General features: G+C 36.3%; 1 protein-coding gene across 1 annotated transcript in view; it reads right to left on the bottom strand.

The window, feature by feature from the left end:
• CEP76 (centrosomal protein 76kDa) overlaps nucleotides 1-21,066 on the bottom strand; it is a 21,910-nt gene extending 844 nt beyond the window's left edge. Inside the window, exons 1-12 of the mRNA XM_008585853.1 lie at nucleotides 20,955-21,066; nucleotides 19,870-20,025; nucleotides 18,640-18,715; nucleotides 17,800-18,024; nucleotides 16,737-16,922; nucleotides 14,998-15,095; nucleotides 12,660-12,788; nucleotides 8,436-8,624; nucleotides 5,097-5,263; nucleotides 3,499-3,832; nucleotides 1,035-1,252; nucleotides 1-187 (exon numbers count right to left, since the gene is read on the bottom strand). The exon at nucleotides 1-187 is cut by the window's left edge and continues 1 nt beyond it. Of these exons, the coding sequence (XP_008584075.1) occupies nucleotides 49-187; nucleotides 1,035-1,252; nucleotides 3,499-3,832; nucleotides 5,097-5,263; nucleotides 8,436-8,624; nucleotides 12,660-12,788; nucleotides 14,998-15,095; nucleotides 16,737-16,922; nucleotides 17,800-18,024; nucleotides 18,640-18,715; nucleotides 19,870-20,025; nucleotides 20,955-21,017 (1,980 nt within the window). The 5' untranslated portion in view covers nucleotides 21,018-21,066 and the 3' untranslated portion in view covers nucleotides 1-48. The remainder of the gene's footprint in view (nucleotides 188-1,034; nucleotides 1,253-3,498; nucleotides 3,833-5,096; nucleotides 5,264-8,435; nucleotides 8,625-12,659; nucleotides 12,789-14,997; nucleotides 15,096-16,736; nucleotides 16,923-17,799; nucleotides 18,025-18,639; nucleotides 18,716-19,869; nucleotides 20,026-20,954) is intronic.
• Nucleotides 21,067-21,076: the final 10 nt, after the last annotated feature.

The raw sequence follows: 21,076 nt of genomic DNA on the forward strand, positions 1-21,076 counted from the left end.
GTAAAACTCTAATAAAACACAGGTATAATTCTTATATAAATGTTAGTCCTATAATACTGAGCGATATTTACAAGCAAACATGATCCAAACGGCACATGCAGATTCAGGGTAAGTAAACACTCGGACACGAACTGCCAGTCGCACCTGGTCTCCACGGCAACAGATTATTTCTTCACAGAAAGGAGACCTACATAACAAAGAAAATTTATTCAATTAAAAAGTCAGTATCTAAAATAATTTTTTAAAATCCTGTCTCTGTGATTAATGGGTACGAAGTTTCATGCAGACAGGAAGAACAAGTTCTGGTGTTCTAGGCTCACCAGTGCTAATAATATTATATATTTCTTTTTTTTTTTTTTAAAGATGATTGGTAAGGGGATCTTAACCTTTGACTTGGTGTTGTCAGCACCATGCTCTCCCAAGTGAGCGAACCGGCCATCCCTATGTAGGGATCTGAACCCGTGGCCTTGGTGTTATCAGCACCACACTCTCCCGAGTGAGCCACAGGCCAGCCCAGTGTATTTATAAATAGCTAGCAAAGAGAATCTTGACTGTAATTGCCACAAATTAAAGATAAATGTTTAGGTGATAGATATGCTACCTAGTCGAAGTGAATCACTGTACAATATATACATTTATTGAAACAAAACACTTTGCCACACAAATATGTACAATTAAAAATTTTTTTACAAAATTATTCAATAATAACAATAAAACCTTGTCTCTACTACCAATGGCTCTGTAATTTTGGCTGAGCAATTCAAATTATAGACTATTTCCTCCTAGTCTATAAATTAAAAATATTGTACTAGACAGGATCAGAGATCCTCAACTGAGATTGCATCAAAATCACTGGGAAAATTTTAGACTATCTGGGGCTACATTTCAGACCTAATGAATCAAAATTTGTGGCAAGGAGGGCAAGTCATTGCTCCCCATGTGATTCTGATGTCATCCCTAAGTAACTTCCAGACTAACTGATCTCTAAGAGGCCTACACCAGAAACATATAGGTATCAATAAATTGCACTTTACCGAAGACACGTGGCAAATGCACGCCTTGCATTTCTATACACAAAATGTATTGGAAACCCTTTAAATGTGTGACCATCAGGCACAGCCCTCCTTATTGCATCCTGAAATTCCTCATTGCCTGCAGATATACTTGTCGTACGCTCAAATTCATAAGAAGCCAAAGCTGGTGATAAAAGATAGGAAAGCTGGTCTTCCCAAACAGTAGTGAGACCAAGATCCTATAGCAACCAAAAGAGAAAAAGAAAAAAGTGAAATACATTAATATTTTAAAAACCAATTAAGTAAAAACATTATTTTAACGTGTGCCAAGAAAAGATTTGAAAAAGCTGTTGAAATTTTTTAAACTTCCTATTACTTATTATAAGGATGCATAAAAATATAATTGAAAATAAAAGGAACTACAGGTGATCAGGTTTTACCTCTTAGAGAAATAACCAAAAACATTCAATACAATGATGTTCATGTAGGCTCTGAATCTTATACTTGTTTTGCATCTACTAGGAAATACCATATGGAATGTCCTAATGGAAGATACTGTGTAAATTTTGGAATTGTATTTCATTTAATTTATTAATTGCATATGTAATTAAACAAATATTTACTGAGCATTTACACTGTAAAAGGCACTAACTTTTATACTGTAAGAGATAAAAAGGTGAAGACAACATACTACAGGCCCTCAGGGAGCTTGAAACATATGTTCTACATTAAAGGCAATTATGATTTCATTTATGACACTGAATGAACCATTGATATCTAAACACACGAAGTAAAAAAAAGTATTCAGTTACAAACATAAAAAACTTCTCAAAGTTCTAAGTATTTTGATTATCATAACAGATTTTTAACATTTCCTAATTTCACATTCAAGGTTTTAACTGATCACAAGTGATCTCGAAGGTCAATATCAACTATACTTCTCCCTGGTAAAACTTGAATCTTACTTGCAGGCCTACAAGCACCATTAACTTAGCTAGTGATCTACACTCGCCTCTACCTCAGCTTTGCTTCTGTTTTGTATAAAAAGTAATTCTTATAATGCAGTAAAATATTGCTTTTGTTTCCAGCAGTGTAATGAACAAGGTGTCCTGACCAATTCTACTGCTTAAAATCACTACAAATAACGGATTTTCCAAAACATACTTTTAAATGCTTTGCTGAGTTGGCAAGTGAGTAAGGAATATGTTACAAGCCAAAGTTAAAAGTTATTGGGAACCCAGAGAACATACCTGATAAATTAGTTTGCCTTTGATGGCCTCAAAGAACATAGAAATCAGGGCTCACCCAATGGGGGGAGCCTTATAAGGAACCCCAAAAGATGAATTAGAAATAAATCTTTTGTAGGAATTTTCGATTCTGGTCCTTTATCAGTTACATGTGTCATAAATAACTTTTCCCACCCCAAAGCATCAGTCTCTTAATGGTTTCTTTTGATGAACATAAGCCCTTAAAATATATCAATCTTTTCCTTTATGATTATTGCTTCTTAGGTCTTCTTTCCAAAAGAAATCTCCATGGCTGGCTAATAAACAAGAGACTTGATCTCATTAGTAATCAGGGAAATACAAATTAAAGCCAGAACGAAGATATCTTTTTACATCTACCCAGTTGAGTGTAACAGGAAAACAAAACAAGCAGAAACCAACCTGGGGGAAAAAAGCGAATATATATAAAAAAAAACCAAACCCGTATTTTTAATGGAGAAATTATTTGAATAAGCATTTCACAAAGAGGAAATCAAAACAGTGGTATTCAGCATAAGTCTGACTCTAAGATGTGAACAAGTCCACCATTCTTCATTTCTAGGAGGAAGTAATAAATTCTAGAAGTATTACTGAATTTGGAAGTTTCTGAGTCTCAGAACTTAACTCTCATGACTTTCAAAACTATAAATTTCATAAAGGTAGTGTCACGCTCTGGCTCTTGTCGGAATCCTGTTCGTGACGCCAGCTGCAGAGCTACACAACCACGCTAGTTGTCTGGCTCTTTTACCTAACCCTGATCCTGCACCAACTGGGCCAAATGCCAAGCTAGGGCTGGGTCTGGAGCTCACAGACCCCTCAAGCCTGTTGTCCAAACTGGGTCACAAACCCTTCACATGCCAGGCTGGGTCACCAGACCCCTCACATGCAGATCTATGAGCTAGGCAACCAGTAAACAGGTCCTTGGAAGCCGTAGGTTAGAAAAGCATGACCGCGGAGTATGGCGGCCCAGGCCAGACACCAGCAAAAGTGGCAGTGCTGCACATACGCACCAACTCCACCCACACACACGATTTATTTACTGAACCACCCCCAACCGGCCCTGAGGGAGGGACCTGACTAAACTGTGCTATTTTCCCAACAGGTAGGGACTGCATTTGCTTTTTTTGGTGCTAGAGCAATGACTGGCACTATCATATATGCCAAAATTTAAAAAAAGTTAAATACATAAATGAAAGAACAACAATTTCAGTGTTAATTACCTTCCTATGTTCTGACACCAGGAGCCTCAGCTGCATTTCTATTTCATTACTTGTTACTGATGCATCAATCGTGGATGCACATAGAGGTGGAAAGGGAGGAAGGGACGTTGTAGCTCCTGGAGCACACACAGATTTAATTGCTTCTTCACTCATGGGTTTCCATTTGGATTCATCATTCAAATCAAATATACAAGTTTCTACAGCATCAGAAGGTTGACAATTTCCCAGGAACATCTGATGATTGAAAACACAACCAATTGTTCGATATGGGTACAACGGTTTGGGCTGTTCAGCGAGTGGAGGTTCATCAGGATTGATAGGTTTGTGGATGTACCTAAAAAATTAAATAATTTTACATAATGAGAACTTAAAAATTAAGAAAGCAGCATCGTACTGAGAAAAAAAATTATTCTAAAACTTAAGGATATAACTACTTCCCAGGACTAGAGTTTAACACTTGTTTTTCCTTCTTATATTTCACAATTTGATTACTCTGAATTAATTGTAAAGTACATCTTATAATATAGAAACCAACTTTATTCCTTTAACAACAGAATATATTCTATGCATATTGTTTTTTTTTTGTCTTTTGTCTTTTTCCGTGTCCGGCAACTGATTGCAACCCTCAGTGTTGCCCCCGTACCGGACCGGGGACCGGCAACGGGACTGCAACCCTCGGCGCTGCTCCCGCGCCTCGCTCAGCCAGTGAGCGGAACCGGTCTGTATGTGGGATCCAAACCCTCGGGCAGGAGCACCGCCGCACTTCCCAAGCAGCGCACTATCCAGTGCGCCACCGGGCCGGCCCCTCTATGCATATTGTTAAGGTAAAAAAAGTTTATCCCAGATAACACAATTAAAATAATTTAGTTATAGATTATGAGGCATGACTAACAAAAATGATTATCAACCAGATACAGAGTACCCAGGAAAATAAAAAGGAGGCCAAGGGCTATACCTCTAGTACACACAACATTTAAAGACAAGAGGAGGAAAACTGAGATAGAACAGCCAGAGAGGAATAATGAAAATTAAAAGACAATGATATGAGGGAAGCTAAGGGAAGAAAATGTTCCAGGAAGGAGGGAGTACTCAACTCTTTCAAAATCTGATGACAGGCTAAAGTACTAAAAAAAAACATCCAGTGGATTCACCAACATGGAGTTGGTGAACACATCAAATTTTCAAAAGATATCATGATTTACAACTTGAACTTATTTTCAAGCTTAGGGATGATCTTCAGAAAAAAACATTGACAATTTTAAAAAATACAAGTAAATATAATTTACTTTTTACCAACTTCATGTTGACAAAGAGTATTTTAGGGGTACAAACTTTTGTAGAGTTCATTTACTCTACAAAAGTATTTTAGGGGTACAAACTTTTGTAGAGTTCATTTACTCTACAAAAGTATTTTAGGGGTACAAACTTTTGTAGAGTTCAGAGTGCACCATAATTAATTTTTTACACAGTCATTGAAAGTCTCTAAAACTAAAATTATCAACATATACCTTTGAGTACCATCAATACGAACAGAAAACCCTATAACTTAAAACATTTATATGTTCATTTTAATATCCTTGTAAACTTAGTTGACTAACCTGTGTCCTGTTAAACTCTCCCAAAAGGTGATGGTCCCATCAGTTCCACTGGTCATCACCCACGCGTGAGGTACTCCTCTTGCCTTAGTCCCAACACAGACAAAGGCTTCTAACCCATATCCAAGAAGAAGGCTGCACAGAAGGTTAGCATGATCTTCACAGTCACCCTAGAAGACAAAACAAACTTAAATTAAGTATTTATTCCTTCATATCGTCTCCTCATTAAATATTTAAATACAAAATTACAATAAAAATTTACTAATACATTTTTTTCACTTTTTAATCTTTAGTCCAGTGGTAAGCTGAAACAATGGGGAAAAATTATTTTACAGAGTTAGTGCTCACAAATCTGACAGTCATAACACATACACAAAGTTTATAAAGAACTCATACAACACAGAAAGAAAAGCAGGAAGATTTCAATAGATGAACAGCTAAAGGACACGAGCACACAAGCTGACAAATCATATTGCAGAAAATGCAGATAAATGGGAAAACACTCAAATTAAACCAATGAGTTATAGTAGCTATACACAATAATTTCTAGGAAATACATACACAGAAAACACGGGTGGGAGAAAAAATAACAAAATGCCAACAGTGGCTATTATTAGGGTAGGTTACATATAATTTTCCTCTCCATTTTCCAAATTCTCTTTGATATGGTTATGTTACTTTCACAATTTAAAAACTTAAGACTATAAAAACAATAGAAAATATCTGATAATATGCTCTGTGAAAACATTATTAAAATATTAAACAATACAGCTACAATTATATAAAGATACGTATTTAAGTATAGGAACACTATAGGTAACATGCAAAAGCAAAACTAACTGTTGAACTGAGTGAGTGTTAGAATGAAGGATTATTTCTTTCCCCCAAAATTTGCATTAGTGGTTCTACACTGTCCTATTTATTTACTTATTTATTTTGGCAGCTGGCGGGTATGGGGATCTGAACCCTTGACTGCAGTGTCATCAACACCGTGCTCTAACCAACTGAGCTAACTGGCCAGCCCTGTTTTTTGGGTTTTTCTTTAATTAACTATAATAAAACAAAGAGCATTTTATAGTAATTAATTTGACTTTATAAAAATATGAGAGCCAACCTTTTAGACCCAGAAATTTCTATTCTGGACTTTTGTACAAAAAAAAATTCAAGAGAAAAATAATTTAACATGCAAAGATATTCAATGTAAAAGTTCATTCACATCATAGAAAAAAAACTGGAAGCAAGCCTAACTTGGCCAAAAGAAACAGTTCCTACAATAAGTAAATAATTATGTAGATTTTGTATACTGACTCAAGAAAACTTCAGCCATTGAAAGATGGAAATCACAGGGCTTGCCAATTAGCTCAGTTGGTTAAAGCGCAGTGTTGTAACACCAAGCAAGGTCAAGGGTTCAGATCCTCATACTGGCCAGCCACCAAAAAGAAAAAGATGGAAATCACAAAGACTGTAGCAAAACATGGAAGAATCTTCATAGCATAATGCTATATTAAAAGGAGGACACAAAATTTTATTTATATCTTCATTACTATTATAGAAAAAATGATACATATACAGGAGAAAAACAAAAATATAAAAAGAAATAATAAACTGGGAACAGAACTATGGGTGAAGTCATCTTTACTGTTGTAATGTTATCGTTCATGCAACAAAAATATTTTAAATATTTAAATAATTTTCCAGATTCTAAGATGAGCTTTCTCTTTAAAAGAAAATAGTGAATCAAAGTGATTATGTACTTTACAAAATAATTATTTATATAATAATTTTAAATATGTAACATTCCTAAATTATTCAAAATAAAAAAGTTTAAATCCATCTACACAAATTTTGGCAATTGCAGCTTGGAAATAAAACAATTTTTTTTCTTTTTGTCTTTTTTCGTGACTGGCAATGGATCGCAACCCTCAGTGTCGCGCCCGTACCGGACCGGGACCGGCCACGGGATCGCAACCCTTGGTGTTGCTCACGCCCCTCGCTCAGCCAGTGAGCGGGAACCGGTCTGTATGTGGGATCCGAACCCTCGGCAGGAGCGCCACCACGCTTCCCAAGCGGCGCACTATAGCAGTGCGCCACCGGGCCGGCCCAAAACAATTTTTTTTCCATAACTAATGTTTAACTGCTTTTCAATTGTCTTCAAGACACATCTTTCTAATTGACAAACCAGCCTCTCATCCAAATTCTTTCACTGTATGAGGGGTCTTCAAAAAGTTTATGGAAAGATTCGGATTATCTTTTAATTACATTTTTCCACACAGTTTTTAAACTACACTTGTATGAGCTTTGCCTTGTGAATATCCCTTTTATGTATACCACCTCAGATTAAAAAAAATTACTTCAAAAGAAGAATACATATAGTAAATTTCTTTTTTTCTCCTGTTTTAACTAAATCGAATGCTAAAGGTAGTCTTAATTATCATATTATGAACATTTTTTTTTGTTGTTGTTGTTGTCCTTTTCGAGACCGGCCGCACCGCGCTCAGCCAGTGAGTGCTGTGAGCACACCGGTCATCCCTATATAGGATCCGAAACCGCGGCGGGAGCGCTGCTGCGCTCTCAGCGCCACACTCTCCCGAGTGTGCCATGGGCTCGGCCCTTATGAACATTTTTAAAACACAGAAGGTTAGGAAATATCCCATAATCTATAAAATTAGTTTGCTGAAATCAAGTCATTAAAAAAGTTTAACATCGATAAATTTACCCAAACTCTTAAATATACACTTGTATATTTAAACTAAACAAGAGCTGGGTAGTTAGCTCAGTTGGTTAGAGTGTGGTGCTGATAACACCAAGGTCCAGAGTTTGATCCTTTTACCGGCCAGCCACTAAAAAAACAAAATAAAATAAATATAAATAAAATAAATATAAACAAAATACCATTCAATCCCAGATTTTTTTTTCCATATTCATTTTGTAATGTCATTTTCTCTTAAAAGAATATACTTAAAAAAAATTTTTTTTGGTGTATTTAAAAAAGAATGTATTATCTGAGCAAATTTTAACACATTAATAGTACCAGAAGACCATGGTTCTGGTTCTGGCGCTGTCTCTAATTCACTCTATAACTTAGTTTACGACACTATGATACTTGTATGTCTCTACCTCACAAAAATCAGAATAAATTAAATAAGAAACTACATGAGGAAATAAAGATGCTAAGTTTTTCTTTGCATATTGATATTGAAATGTTACGAAAAATAGTAAAAACAAGATTCTGACTTGTTCAAGCTGACAGTATGTACATTTCTCTAAGTTAATCTTTTACAAATGTATTATAAATTCAGAATAACTATGATGTACTGCTATTTAACTCTGTGTGTATGGTACCTTGTTTCTACAGAGAAAGGCCAGCAGAGTGCACCACTGTTCCTGTTTACCTCCTCCTCCAATAACAGGGGCTCGTTCATAACCAAGGACGTTGACAAATCTTGCTGCTTGCCTTGGAGTATCCAGAAGCCGCCCAGCTCGAAGAGGTTTAACATAGGAACAGACTGGTCTATTTATCCCATTTTCATCCTGGAAGAAGAGGGGGAAAACATTATCTGTAATGATTAATCATCCCCAATTTTAACATTTTTTTAGAATACATTAAGGTGGGATAAAATAATTCTGGATACCATTTACTGAGTGTTTACCCTGCATCCAACACTAGGCTAAGTGCTGTGCATATAATTCCTCTTTTAATACTCATAACATCTCTATTATTTTCATTTTATAGATGATGAAACTGAAGGTACAGCTATTAGACAACAGAGCCAGGATTCAAATCCTGAGCTGTCTGACTGGAAGCCTGTGACAGTAAGAACTCCTCTGAGAAAAGGGTGGGCAGATACATAGGGGAGGTAGAGGGATCTACGCCGAAGTGTTCTTTCAAATTACTATACAGAACTTAACAACGTATATCTGGGCAGAATAAATAACTTTCTGATAGACTGATATAACAACAATTATCAGAGTTCATTTCTGCTTTGTTTTCCACTAGGGCATCACACTTAGAGATCCGCAGGAAACAACAGTTTGTTAAGCAAGTCAATTGAAAGCAGAATGTTGAAAACATTTCAGGAAAAGTCTTACATTCTAAATATAGGATGTATCTAAGTGCTTGTGCTAAGTAACAACTGCACATATAAAGTCTCTGATGACTGTTCACCACTGTATTCTTAGTATTACCAAAGCCCACGTTTTCCATAACTTCATGATCACTGACACAGCAAAGTGAAAGGGCTGCTTGCTATTCAAGGTTTGGAGATGACTTAACACTCTGTACTATGGCAGGGCTCCTTAGGAAATCAGATCTAACTGAGCCAATAGAAATAACACCTTTCTGAATTATCAGAACCACTGATGTCTTTCTATACCACAAACACATCACTTTTCCAATACAAAAAAACTCACTTATTTATATTTGATTATAGTGAGAAAGATCATGAATTTTTATTTATTTATTTTTATTTATTTTATTTATTTGTTTTTTATTTTAATTTATCAATAAACAATGTAGTTGATTTTCATGTCCCTTTACCAATTCCTCTTTCCCCCTCCATCCCCCCCATCAACATATCTGTTTACTTGTCTTAAAAAGTTCAAGGAATTGTTGTGATTGTTGTGTCTTCTTCCCCGCCCCCACTGTTTGCTTGTATTCATGAATATTTATATGTTGCACAGCAAAATGACTACTGTACTTTCCATTCATACCTATAGCTCTCAACCCTAAAAGGCATAAATTTTTAAAACAGAAATTATTCTTTTGGAAGGAAGTGGAGAACTATTATTTGGTTTTCTTGTATATTAATTCAGCATTACTAATAATATAGTGTAGCATGAGAATGTAATGTCCTGAAATCACAATCTGAACATTGACAGGATATCCTCAATCTTCAAGTGATTTATAACATTTTCTTAAAACTTAGTGGTCTTAAAGTTCAATTTCTATAACTTAGTTTAAAATTTCTTTCACTAAAAAATTGAAAAGGCATCATTAAATAAATTATTGTACAATAGCAAAACCAGCTAGTAAAGGAGAAAAAGAATGATGGATTATTAAGGATAATGACCCTGATGAGTCTACAGATCTTTGGTTAGAATCAAGGAAATAAACTCACTTCCTGTGTGAGACATTCCTATTCTTGCAAATTCACTGACAGGCAAAAAAGGGACGAGTATATAAAATACGAATGCATTTGCCTAAATCAATCATCAATAGTAGCACCTTGGAATGCAAGATATATCATTACATGTTTTATTACAGCAACATTTCTAATATTATCTAAATATATTCCCATAAGATATTTCAGCATCTTGAAAATTTCCGTATTTCAAACTCTAAACCTGCACTGTCCAATAAAAAGCCACTAACCAACCATATGTGGCCATTCAAATTTTAATTAATTAAAATTAAATAAAATTTAAAATTCAGTTCTTTACAATCACATTAGTCACATTTTGAGTGCTCAGTACATGGCTAGTGGCTACCATAGTGGACAGCAAAGACATAGAACATTTCCATCACTGCAGAAAGTTCTACTGGACACTGCTGCTGTAAGCTTTCCTCTTGGGCCTGCAAATATTAGAAATTCTTTTTCAGAACATGTATAATAATTTTTTGGTTTGTAACTATACTTTTTGTAATTAGATTGACTGCCCTAAATAACTGTTGTTCCTAATTTCATAGCTAGTTAAAAATAGAACAAAGCAGTAAGAAACAGCTCTGGGGATCTAAGTAAGATAAGAATTTTATTTACCTTATGTATATGGAAAGAGGTGGCACAAACCAAGAAGGTACTAGTTGAAACTGCAATTTAATACAGACTCTGAGGCCGGCCCGTGGCTCACTCGGGAGAGTGCGGTGCTGATAACACCAAGGCCATGGGTCCGGATCCTATATAGGGATGGCCGGTTTGCTCACTGGCTGAGCGTGGTGCTGACAACACCAAGCCAAGGGTTGAGATCCCCTTACCGGTCATCTTTAAAAAAAAAAAATACAGACTCTGCCATGACTGAGTTGTTCGATTTTAGGAAAGACTCTTCACTTATCTATCCTTCATACTGTCTACAAAGAGAGGCAATGCCTGCCCACTTGTCAATCTCATATGGTTACTATGAAACTAAATGACCTTGTGGTCCAAATATTTTTACAGTAAATTCTAAGAGACAGGACATTTATTTGATATTTCCTAAAAGAAAGTCCCAGTTGCTTGATTTCCTTAGCAGCATATCAATTTCCTCTACCTCCTCTTTGATCTTCCATTTCTTTGATCAGACTCCACCTGGCAATGAATAACTGCATCTCAGACTAGGTAGATGCAGGGAGCCAGTTACAATCTGACTAGTTTCTTCCTGCCCTTTCCCTGACATCTCTGCTACCTTGCTGACCTGGTCTTTCAATGTACAGACAATGCTATCAGAAAGTCAAAAGGCATTTCCCTTAGTCCCACAACTAGCCAACTAGGGTCGCTCATTCCCAAGCTCCCTATCTAGAAATTGAAACACTTCTAGCTTGTCCCAAAATCTAGGGAGAAGAGGGTAAAGCTAAATGAATATGCAGGATCTGAGAAACGTAAGTCAAAATACTACTACACTGTACTTACATAGAAACAGCTACATGGGGGGGGGAAGAAGATATAACAACTATACTTTTTTGAAGTTGTTACAACAAGCAAACGGAAAGGACATTCTTGGGGGGAGGGGAGAGAGGGAAGAAGGAGGGAGGTGTCGGTGATGGGCCATAGTAATCATATACATTGTATAATGACAAAATAAAAATTTAATGAAAAAAAAAAAGAAACAGCTACATGAGGTTGAATACATATAAAATATTTGAATGGTTCCTCAGAAGTTACCAAAAAACATAGATTTGAAGGCCGGCTGGTTAGCTCAGTTGGTTAGAACTCAGCCTTATAACACCAAGGTCATGTGTTTGCATTCCTGTACTGGCCAGCCACCAAAAACAAACAAAAACAAAAAACAAACAAAAATGCAGATTTGACCATATATTTTATGTTGGTTTATAAAGAGAGAAAATGGGCTTAGGACTCAGGTAAAACAGAAGCAGAGGGATATAGTTGAAATGCTGCAGTTAAATATTACTGGTCACTGGCTTAGAGATCTTGGTTATACAGAATTACTACATGTAATATTGTTTGTTTAAGAAAAACCCTAACAACAACAAAAAAATGCCCAGATCCCCAGTTCTTCACACAAGAGCTGAAGTCACGTAAAAACTGCAAAGTATATAAGTGATTAATTTCTTTAGTTCTAAGTATCAAGCAAGGACACACTCCCAAGTTAAACAAAATGTATTTTCATCTACTTTAAGTCAAATATACTCAGAAAGGGTTTAAAAACCCCATAATTGAAATAGAAAGCAAAATAAAACAAAGATTGTATTATACCATTCACTTACTCAGCCAAAGTGAGTACTACAAAATCAGCACTATATTTTAGAAACTTTCATTTGTTTGGAGTAAATACATTTTATAAATGTAAGTAAAATTTACATATACAACAGTAAATATCAAATACAGACATGAAACTTTTCTAATATTTACAAACCTGTGCAAAAATCTTAACCAGCCGTGAGTTGTGTGAAGGTCGAATTTGCAAATATTCCCTCCACCACTGCTTAGCATAGACAAGAAACAATCGCTCTTTCTCTGCAGTTTTCTGTCGTTCCAAAGCAAGCTTGAAATGAAAAAAAATATTTTTTCTCAATTTCTGTTCACTCTCCTTAATTACTACAAAATATGTAACAAATCTATTTACTCTCCATCACTATCACCACCCTAATCTGTAAGAGCCTCCTGACTTCCCTATTTCTGCACTTATTCCTGGTACAATCCAGTCTCCATACACTTGTCAGTCAGCGTGATCTTTTTTTCCCTCCTAAGACAGACATTTTAAAATAATAAATCATATTCTGTCATTCTCTTCTTTAAAACACTTTAATTATTTCCCGTCATACTGCAAACTCCCTGCTCTGACCTATAAACTCTGGCCCCTATCTCATTTTCACCTCTCCCCACACCCACGACACTCTGGCCACACAAGGCTTTTATGCCTGCATAGGGCCTTTTGCTCTAGGCTGGTCCTACGGCCTGGAATGTTCAGGCCCAATCTTTGCATGACAGGCTGCTTCTTGCTATTCAGATCTTTCTCTACCCTATAATCGCTTGAACTAAATCAGCCTCCCAGTAACGACTCTATCATATCATCCTTTAATAATTCCCCACATAACACCTTCTACTATCTGATATTGTTTGTTTATTGTCTCCCCACCAAAATCTAAGCTTCTTGAGAGCAAGCTGTCTGCCTGGTACACAGCTGTATGCCCAGTGTTGGAAAAGTACCTAACACTTTTTAACATCTGTTTAAGACCAATAAATATTTCTGCCTTAAAAATTTTTAATAATGGTGTAATTTTAAAGAACATTCCTGGAAAATTAGAAACAATTTATACATAAGAAACAGGAGGAAAAAAAAAGAAATAAGAAAAAAATAAAAAAGAGGATAAACTTATGCTTCAGTCATTAAAAATGATAAACATGGGCCGAGCCCGTGGCGCACTCGGGAGAGTGCAGCGCTGGGAGCACTGCAGCACTCCCGCCGCGGGCTCGGATCCTATATAGGGATGACCTGTGCGCTCACAGCGCTCACTGGCTGAGCGTGGTGTGGCTGGTCTCAAAAAGGACAAAAAAAAAAAAAAAAGATAAACATGACAGCAGAAACATGAAAAAGTTTTTTATAAAACAATGTTAAATTTAAAAAGTAGAACCCAGTCTGGCTAGTTGCTCACTTGGGAGAGCATGGTGCTGCTAACACCAAGGTCAGGGTTCAGATCCCCATACCAGCCAGCCACCAAAAATAAAATAAAAAGTAGAACCCATTTATCTGTCAACAAAATAAATTAAAAGTTACTATCACGAAAAAGAAAACCCAAATGTTTACTCATTTACATATTATATAAATTTATGAATAACATGATTAAAACATAGATATACACACATATGTATGTGTATGTATATACACAAGTACATATTTATTGAGTAATACCAAGGTTATTTCCCACTATGTGGTTTCAGACACATATACCACCCACGACACATCTCACATGCTAGAGACTAAAGGCAGATGAGTGTTTAGAACGTGAAAGACGAGGAAGTTTCAAGAAAACAGGACAGGACATTGTCTGCCTGGGGGAAAAGGACTAGGAATCTTTTTGTGTGTGTGTCTTTTTTGTGACCGGTGAGGGATCGCAACCCCACAGGACTATAAAAGGAACAATATGATGGGGCAGAATGGAGTAAAGGTGCAATTTCAGCACTGAAGTATGTAGTCAAGAAACTCTTTCCACAAGTGCCATTCCATCAAGTCAGCAGATAATCATAACCTGCAAACCAAAGTCTGGCAAGAACTAAACAGTGTGGCAAATCCAATTTGGAGGGATGAAGGAACCCGTTGATCTTACATGACCCAGGAAGAAAGTAATTTCTTAAAGACCCAACAACAGAATTAGGAAAGAAAGCCTCTAAAAACACATTCCAGAAGTGCCAGGCACTTCTGCCCTGAAAGTACAGGGCAAGCTCTCAATAAATGTCTATGAAATGAACGTTAAAATCCCACCCCACTGATGTTACTCCTTATTCCAATTCTTATGTTGTAATTCTTGTATTGTTTCAATGAATCTTCATTGTATTTCCCAGACTAGACTAAAGATTCCCTAGGAAAACAATCTTGTCTTACCTTCTTTCTCATCCTTTTTGTTAATCTTTGAGTGCTAACCTAAAAAGTAATAAATGATAATTTTCTAAAAAAGAAAGTACTTTGTAGGATCAACAGGTAAATATACTACTATAAAAACAAATACACAAAGAAGAGAAACAGAATTATTTACCTGTGTATTCACTACTTCTTGAGATAATGTTTGATTGAGTGGTGGGTACATTTCAAGTTTTATATTTAAAATTCCCACAGAAACTTTTGATTCTGTGCCTATAAACATAAATATTTAGAACTTCAGAGGTTTTAATACTATGTATATTTAATCAACCAAAATCTAGTCAAAATAATTTAGGAACTTGGTGCTTTACCACTTACATAGAGTAAAGACGACAATCAATATCACCTTTAATATTTGTGTTAAAAATGAACCAAATCAGTTTTTATATTTCACAGAGACATTTATCTAACTATAAGGAGATTAACTATTTTCTTAGCTTTCTAATCATGTTTTAAGTACTTTTTGGTACAAGTCCAAAGGATTTGGGACTCTTAATTTTGACCTTCATTCAATGTATAATACCAAACGGACTTACATTAAATACAAAGTCAAAGCAACCGTTAAAACCTCATTCTGTCTCTTTAAAAAAAAGTCAAAGAGCACTGATGCTCTTTGTCACCTATACTAATTTCCATTTACCCCTTCCCATTATCACATCACGTGAGAACAAATTTTCAATCCATGCCTGGATTTTAAAAATTAGAAAACAAATATACTTCTCACCAGAACTATTTAATATTTCTTTAGTGATTCAGAATATGCTTGTTTCTAGGTCATCACTATGATTATCATGTTAAGCCTACTTTTGAAGACAAACAACTAGATATCTTTTTTGAAAATAAATCTCCTACATAGGGCGGGCCAGTTAGCTCACTTGGTTAGAGCATGTTGCTGACAACATGAAGATCAAGGCTTTGGATCCCCATACCAGCCAGCCGCTAGATAAATAAATAAATAAATATCTCCCACATAAAGAAAACTTTTTCTCTACTCTTTAAAGAAAAACACATTCTGGGCCGGCCTGTGGCTCACTCGGGAGAGTGCGGTGCTGATAACACCAAGGCCCCGGGTTCGGATCCCATATAGGGATGGCCGGTTTGCTCACTGGGTGAGCGTGGTGCTGACAACACCAAGTCAAGGGTTAAGATCCCCTTACCGGTCATCTTTAAAAAAAAAAAAGAAAAACACATTCTGCGTCTGACTTATTAAATTCTAAATTACTAAGGCTATGCTGTTCACTGTCCAGATTTAACTCTGTGACTAAGTTTTAATACCAAAATAATTCCATGTTACGAATAAAACATGTTATGATAAACAAGATAAGCACTGTTTTTGCCCTCAAGGAGTACTATTCATTGATACTGACATTGAGAGCAAGTTATCATCTCTTCTAAGTCTCGCTTGCCCACTGTAAAACTTTGAGAGAACACCTACTCCACATGCAGAAGAACCACTGGTACTGACGGGTATGCAGTGTATCCCAGCATGTGGTGGAGTAGAGTAAATTTTTTGCTCATGTGCATGTGTGACTGCATGAAGAATCTTAATTTTCTTTATAGCCTTCTATTTAATCAAATAAACTTAGAAAAAAATTAAAACCCTCAAAATTTCTATATTCATTTTCCAGAATAAAAATTTTCCTTAAGAGAAGGCCAGATTGACTATGAAGTGCTAGACTGACACTATTCTTCAAGACATTCTTCAAGACTACAATGCTGTAGTCCAATTGTATTTCTAATAAAGTTCTATTGCACAGGTTTATCTCTTGACTTACAAAGGCATTTTAAAGATACAAAATGTATTTACAAACAAACTATGGCTACAAAAAGGTAACAGTGATACAGTCATCATACCTACACCCATAAGTTCCACGGTAAGATTGGTTATGCCATTTTCTGAGCCCAAAACGGATCGCCATTCTAGAAAATAGGATGCTACTAAAGTAGTCTCACCAAATATGTCTATTTTGATTAGCACCATATGAATTGGATCACTTATTGATAACATTGTTGTTGAATCAGCCATTCTAGTTCCATCACCTAGCAACATAAACCAAAGAAAATTACATCATTACATTTGCAGTTAGGCCAACATAACACTACACTAAATAATACGCCAAAAGAACCATCTGGTAATGCCTCAGCATGCAAGAGATGGGAATAGTCCTATATCTACACTAAATTTTGAGAGGACTAGCAGAATTGTAATGAGTTATCTAGTTAGTTATGGCATATCAATGCTTTCTGATCCCTAAGAGATAAGTCTGTTCTTTAAAAGTACTTACCTAAAGTATATGCTACTACAATAAAAAGACTTCAAATATATCAACATTAATCCCCAAACTACATTCTGTCAGTATAGTTCTGCAGCTTTGCTTAGTTTACAAATATAAAGATTTCTGTACTGACAACTAAAATGTACAAAATGCCTTTTTATATAGTGTAAAACAGCTATAGGAATTAAGTACAGGTTTCATAAAATTTAAAGTTATAAAAAGATAATTATATATTCCCATCTGAATTTTGACTTTTAAAGGTTACACAGCATCACAAATCTGGTTATCCTTCAAAAATGAGAAGGGCCTAGCTCATCCCCACTACATCCCCAGCACCAGCCTAGCATAGTACTATGCATACAATAGGTATTTAAACGTTTATTACTAAAGAACCAACAATTAAAACAGTCAAAAACTAATCTTCAGGGAAAATTAACTAGCAAACAGAGAATAAAGCAAAAAGTAGAAGTTGGTGGATAGAAGTAGTTTAAATCAAAAAGAGCACTGAGGAAAAAAATAAAAGACTAGGGAGATTTGTTCATTATAAATCTCTCCTTACAGCAAAAGTTGCTCTAGTTGTTCTACAATAAAACCTAACAAAGATTTACTCAGTTAAGTGACAATTTATTACTGTTCCTTACCTAAGCTTTCTCTGTGTACTTCAAGTAAAAAGCCATCATGAAAATCTGGTTCACAGGCACATGGAACAGGTTTAGAACGAAAACGCTGGTTTCGATAATGTAAACATAAAGTAAACGTTGAACAAACTTGTCCTGGTAAAGGTTCAGGTTCTTGCAGATGTTCCAAAAAAGCTTTTCCACCCAAAACCTGAAGGTAAAGATACCTCCGTGTTGGATCAATATTAGCTGTAAAGTGTAGCAATATATATGAGGAAACTGCCAAATAACTTACGGAATGTGATCAAGACATTAGGAAATAATAACACAGAAATAAAACCAAGACTAAAAAAAGAGAAAGAGTAACTAATTTACTATATACCAGAATCATTTGCATACTGGGAAAAAGAGATACATAATACGATATCCTTTTCTGAGTTTACATCTTGGCTACTTTTTCCCAACTAGAAAGGAGTCAGAGTCTAGTATACCTCTGCTTTTTAGTTGCTTATTCAACATTCCTTTATCTCCACAAACCAACTCAGACAATTATCAACTCAGCAACTATATTTGTCAGATAATTATACTACCACTAAGAAAGCAAGGCAGTACAGTTTTTATAAAATGTTATTAAAACATGAGAAACCAGTTCCTATTTTTGCTTCTTCGGTGCTATACATTACATCTTCTGATATACTTCATGCAAACCAGAATCTAGGTTTTTGGTTAACAAACCACAAAATTTTAAGTATTTCATTTTGGAAAAAATATTGAAATGTTTTCTATCAAATAACAAACACTACAGCACATCAATATTCATTACTAACAACAGCTAAGTTAATGTTAAAAAATATATATACATACTTTTTTTTAATGTTGGTTGTCTATCAAAACAAACAGATTGCTTTGGAGAGGAAGGGAGTTCTTGATCAACACTGTCCTAAAAAGGAAAACAAAAAATTACAAAAGTTATGGGGCTGGGCAGTTAGCTCAGTTGGTTAGAGTATGGTGTTGGTAACACCAAGGTCAAGAGTTTGGATTCCCCACCTGCCAGCCGCCCACCGCCCCCCAAAAAAAAGTTAGGTAAGAAAATACCAATAATGGAATTAAGCATTGATAGGATAAGGCCCCTTCAAAAAACTTCTATTTTCCTAGCATAATTAAAATAATGAAAATAAAAGATACAACTGGTCACTCCTACACTCTAATACTAAGGAATTAAATTGTCTTCAAGCAACGCCATCCACAGTATGTTAAAAACAAATCCTTAATACCTTAAATCAGATTAAACTTTCTCTAAATCTTATATAACATTTGGCTTATGATTCCACCATGAAATGATTTTAATAAGGAAGTGACATTCACACAGCAGAAGTTCTTATTGGGTCAACTTTTGTAACAAATGGGTTCATAAACCTCAAAACCCAAAAAAGGATGCTGTGTTAAAATACTTACTCCCTAGTGTACTATGAAGTCCATCCAATTTTCATCATATTACCAAGGTATTGGGGTCACAGTTTTTCATTATTGCCTCATTTTCAAAAGAAGGCCTACTTACTAAGTGTGCCCTGAGAGGCTATCATCCCACTATTGACCTATCTGTATGAAAAGATTTAAGTGCTACACAGTCAATTATTTTCTTAAAGAAATTATAATTTTATATCATAGAGAATTTATAAAGCCCAAAGAGGATTTATTTTTTAAATATGCTTAATATAAAAAAAATTATAGAACAATCTCAGTGAAAAAGAACTTTGTTATGGTGAACTAAAATGATTAAAATATGTATATTCAAAACTACAGACCTAGAAAATAACAAGATTGTACATTATCTTAGATTAAAAAAAGAAGATGGCAAAATTCTGTCACTGTAGAGAGAGGAATATGATATATAACTGAAATTTCATTGATACCTAATACCCCTTCTATACTCAAGAGCTAGCTTACACTTGAAACAAACAAGGTTATTCCTAGATGAAATGGCCTTATTTTAATGAGGTTTTACTAAAAGGAGAGGCCCCAAATATAAACCCTATAAACAATGTTATGCATGAGCATATACTCTCAATTTTTTTCCCCTAAAAGATGACTCACAGTAACAAAATTAAGTTCTTTGATCACATCATCAATGATTCCTCGACGTCTAAGAGCTTTGATCAAATCTTCCGTTGATAACTGTTGTTGATCAGGTGTCAGTTCTTCCCGTATAGTCTCAGCAAGGATTTCTCTTATTCTGCCATGGACATCCATCTACGTAAAAAAACTCGCATTAAAATTCACATTACAAAGAAGTAAATATTGTTTTTTAAGTTTCAGGCTTCTCGAGCTAACAATAAATGTACATTGTCACCACAACTGAATGAGAACTAAAGGTGAGCTTCTAAAAGATGAGTACAAATTCTGGAAATAGTCTCTACTGGTTATCTGCTACCTTTGTTACCAATTCCCCACAAATAACACTCAACCAAAACAAATCTTTTGAGAGGGAGCATATTACACAGAAGACCTGAAGCAGGCAGATCGAAGTATGAATTTCAGCTTTCATCTTACTAGATATGTAACCTTGAGCTACCTTACCTACCCTTTGTGAATCTGTTTTCTCACCTAGAAGATGGAAAACGTGTGTCCCCGCCCTCAAAAGATGGTTGTGGGGATTAGACAAAAGATGCTCCAGACAACCTAGCACGAAGCCTGGGCAGACCAGAGCACCAGAAACGGTGGCTTTTGTGACTTCAACGTCTTGCATTCGGTTGAGCGCCTCGGAGACTACGGGTTCTTTCAGAGCTCCGAAGCTCACATAGTTTCATCACCGATCCTTTAGCAACTTGTCTTTCATGACTTATCTACGAGCTGCTGATTGGAGCTCCTGGTGCAACTTCAGCGATACCCACATGAGTCACCCTTAAAGCTACCCTGATATCTCACTTGCGAGCACGGTACGAGCCGGCTCCAAACACAATGCACTTGCCCTCCAGAAACGGCTGGCTAAACGCTCCCTGTTCACAGCGCCCTACAACAGCCAAAGCGCTCTATCTCCCCCAACTCTCACGGCGAGGCCTGGCCAGCCCGCGCTCTGCGTCCCACGGCCTGGCTCGCGTCCCAGCAAACAGGCGCGGTGGCCCGCCCGGCCGCGGCCAAGGTCTGGGTCCCGGTCTCGGCCGTGCCCGCGCCGCGCTCACCTTGCTCAGCTGCTGGTGGATGAGCTGCTTCAGCTCGGAGGCTTTCTCCGGGGGCAGCGACATGCCGGCGGCCGGCGCCTCCCCGCCGCCTCGGACGCCCTACCCGCGCGGCGCGCCCCAGC

This window comes from Galeopterus variegatus, unplaced genomic scaffold (assembly GCF_000696425.1).
Source record: "Galeopterus variegatus unplaced genomic scaffold, G_variegatus-3.0.2 Scaffold3739, whole genome shotgun sequence".
Classification (NCBI taxonomy): Eukaryota; Metazoa; Chordata; class Mammalia; order Dermoptera; family Cynocephalidae; genus Galeopterus; species Galeopterus variegatus.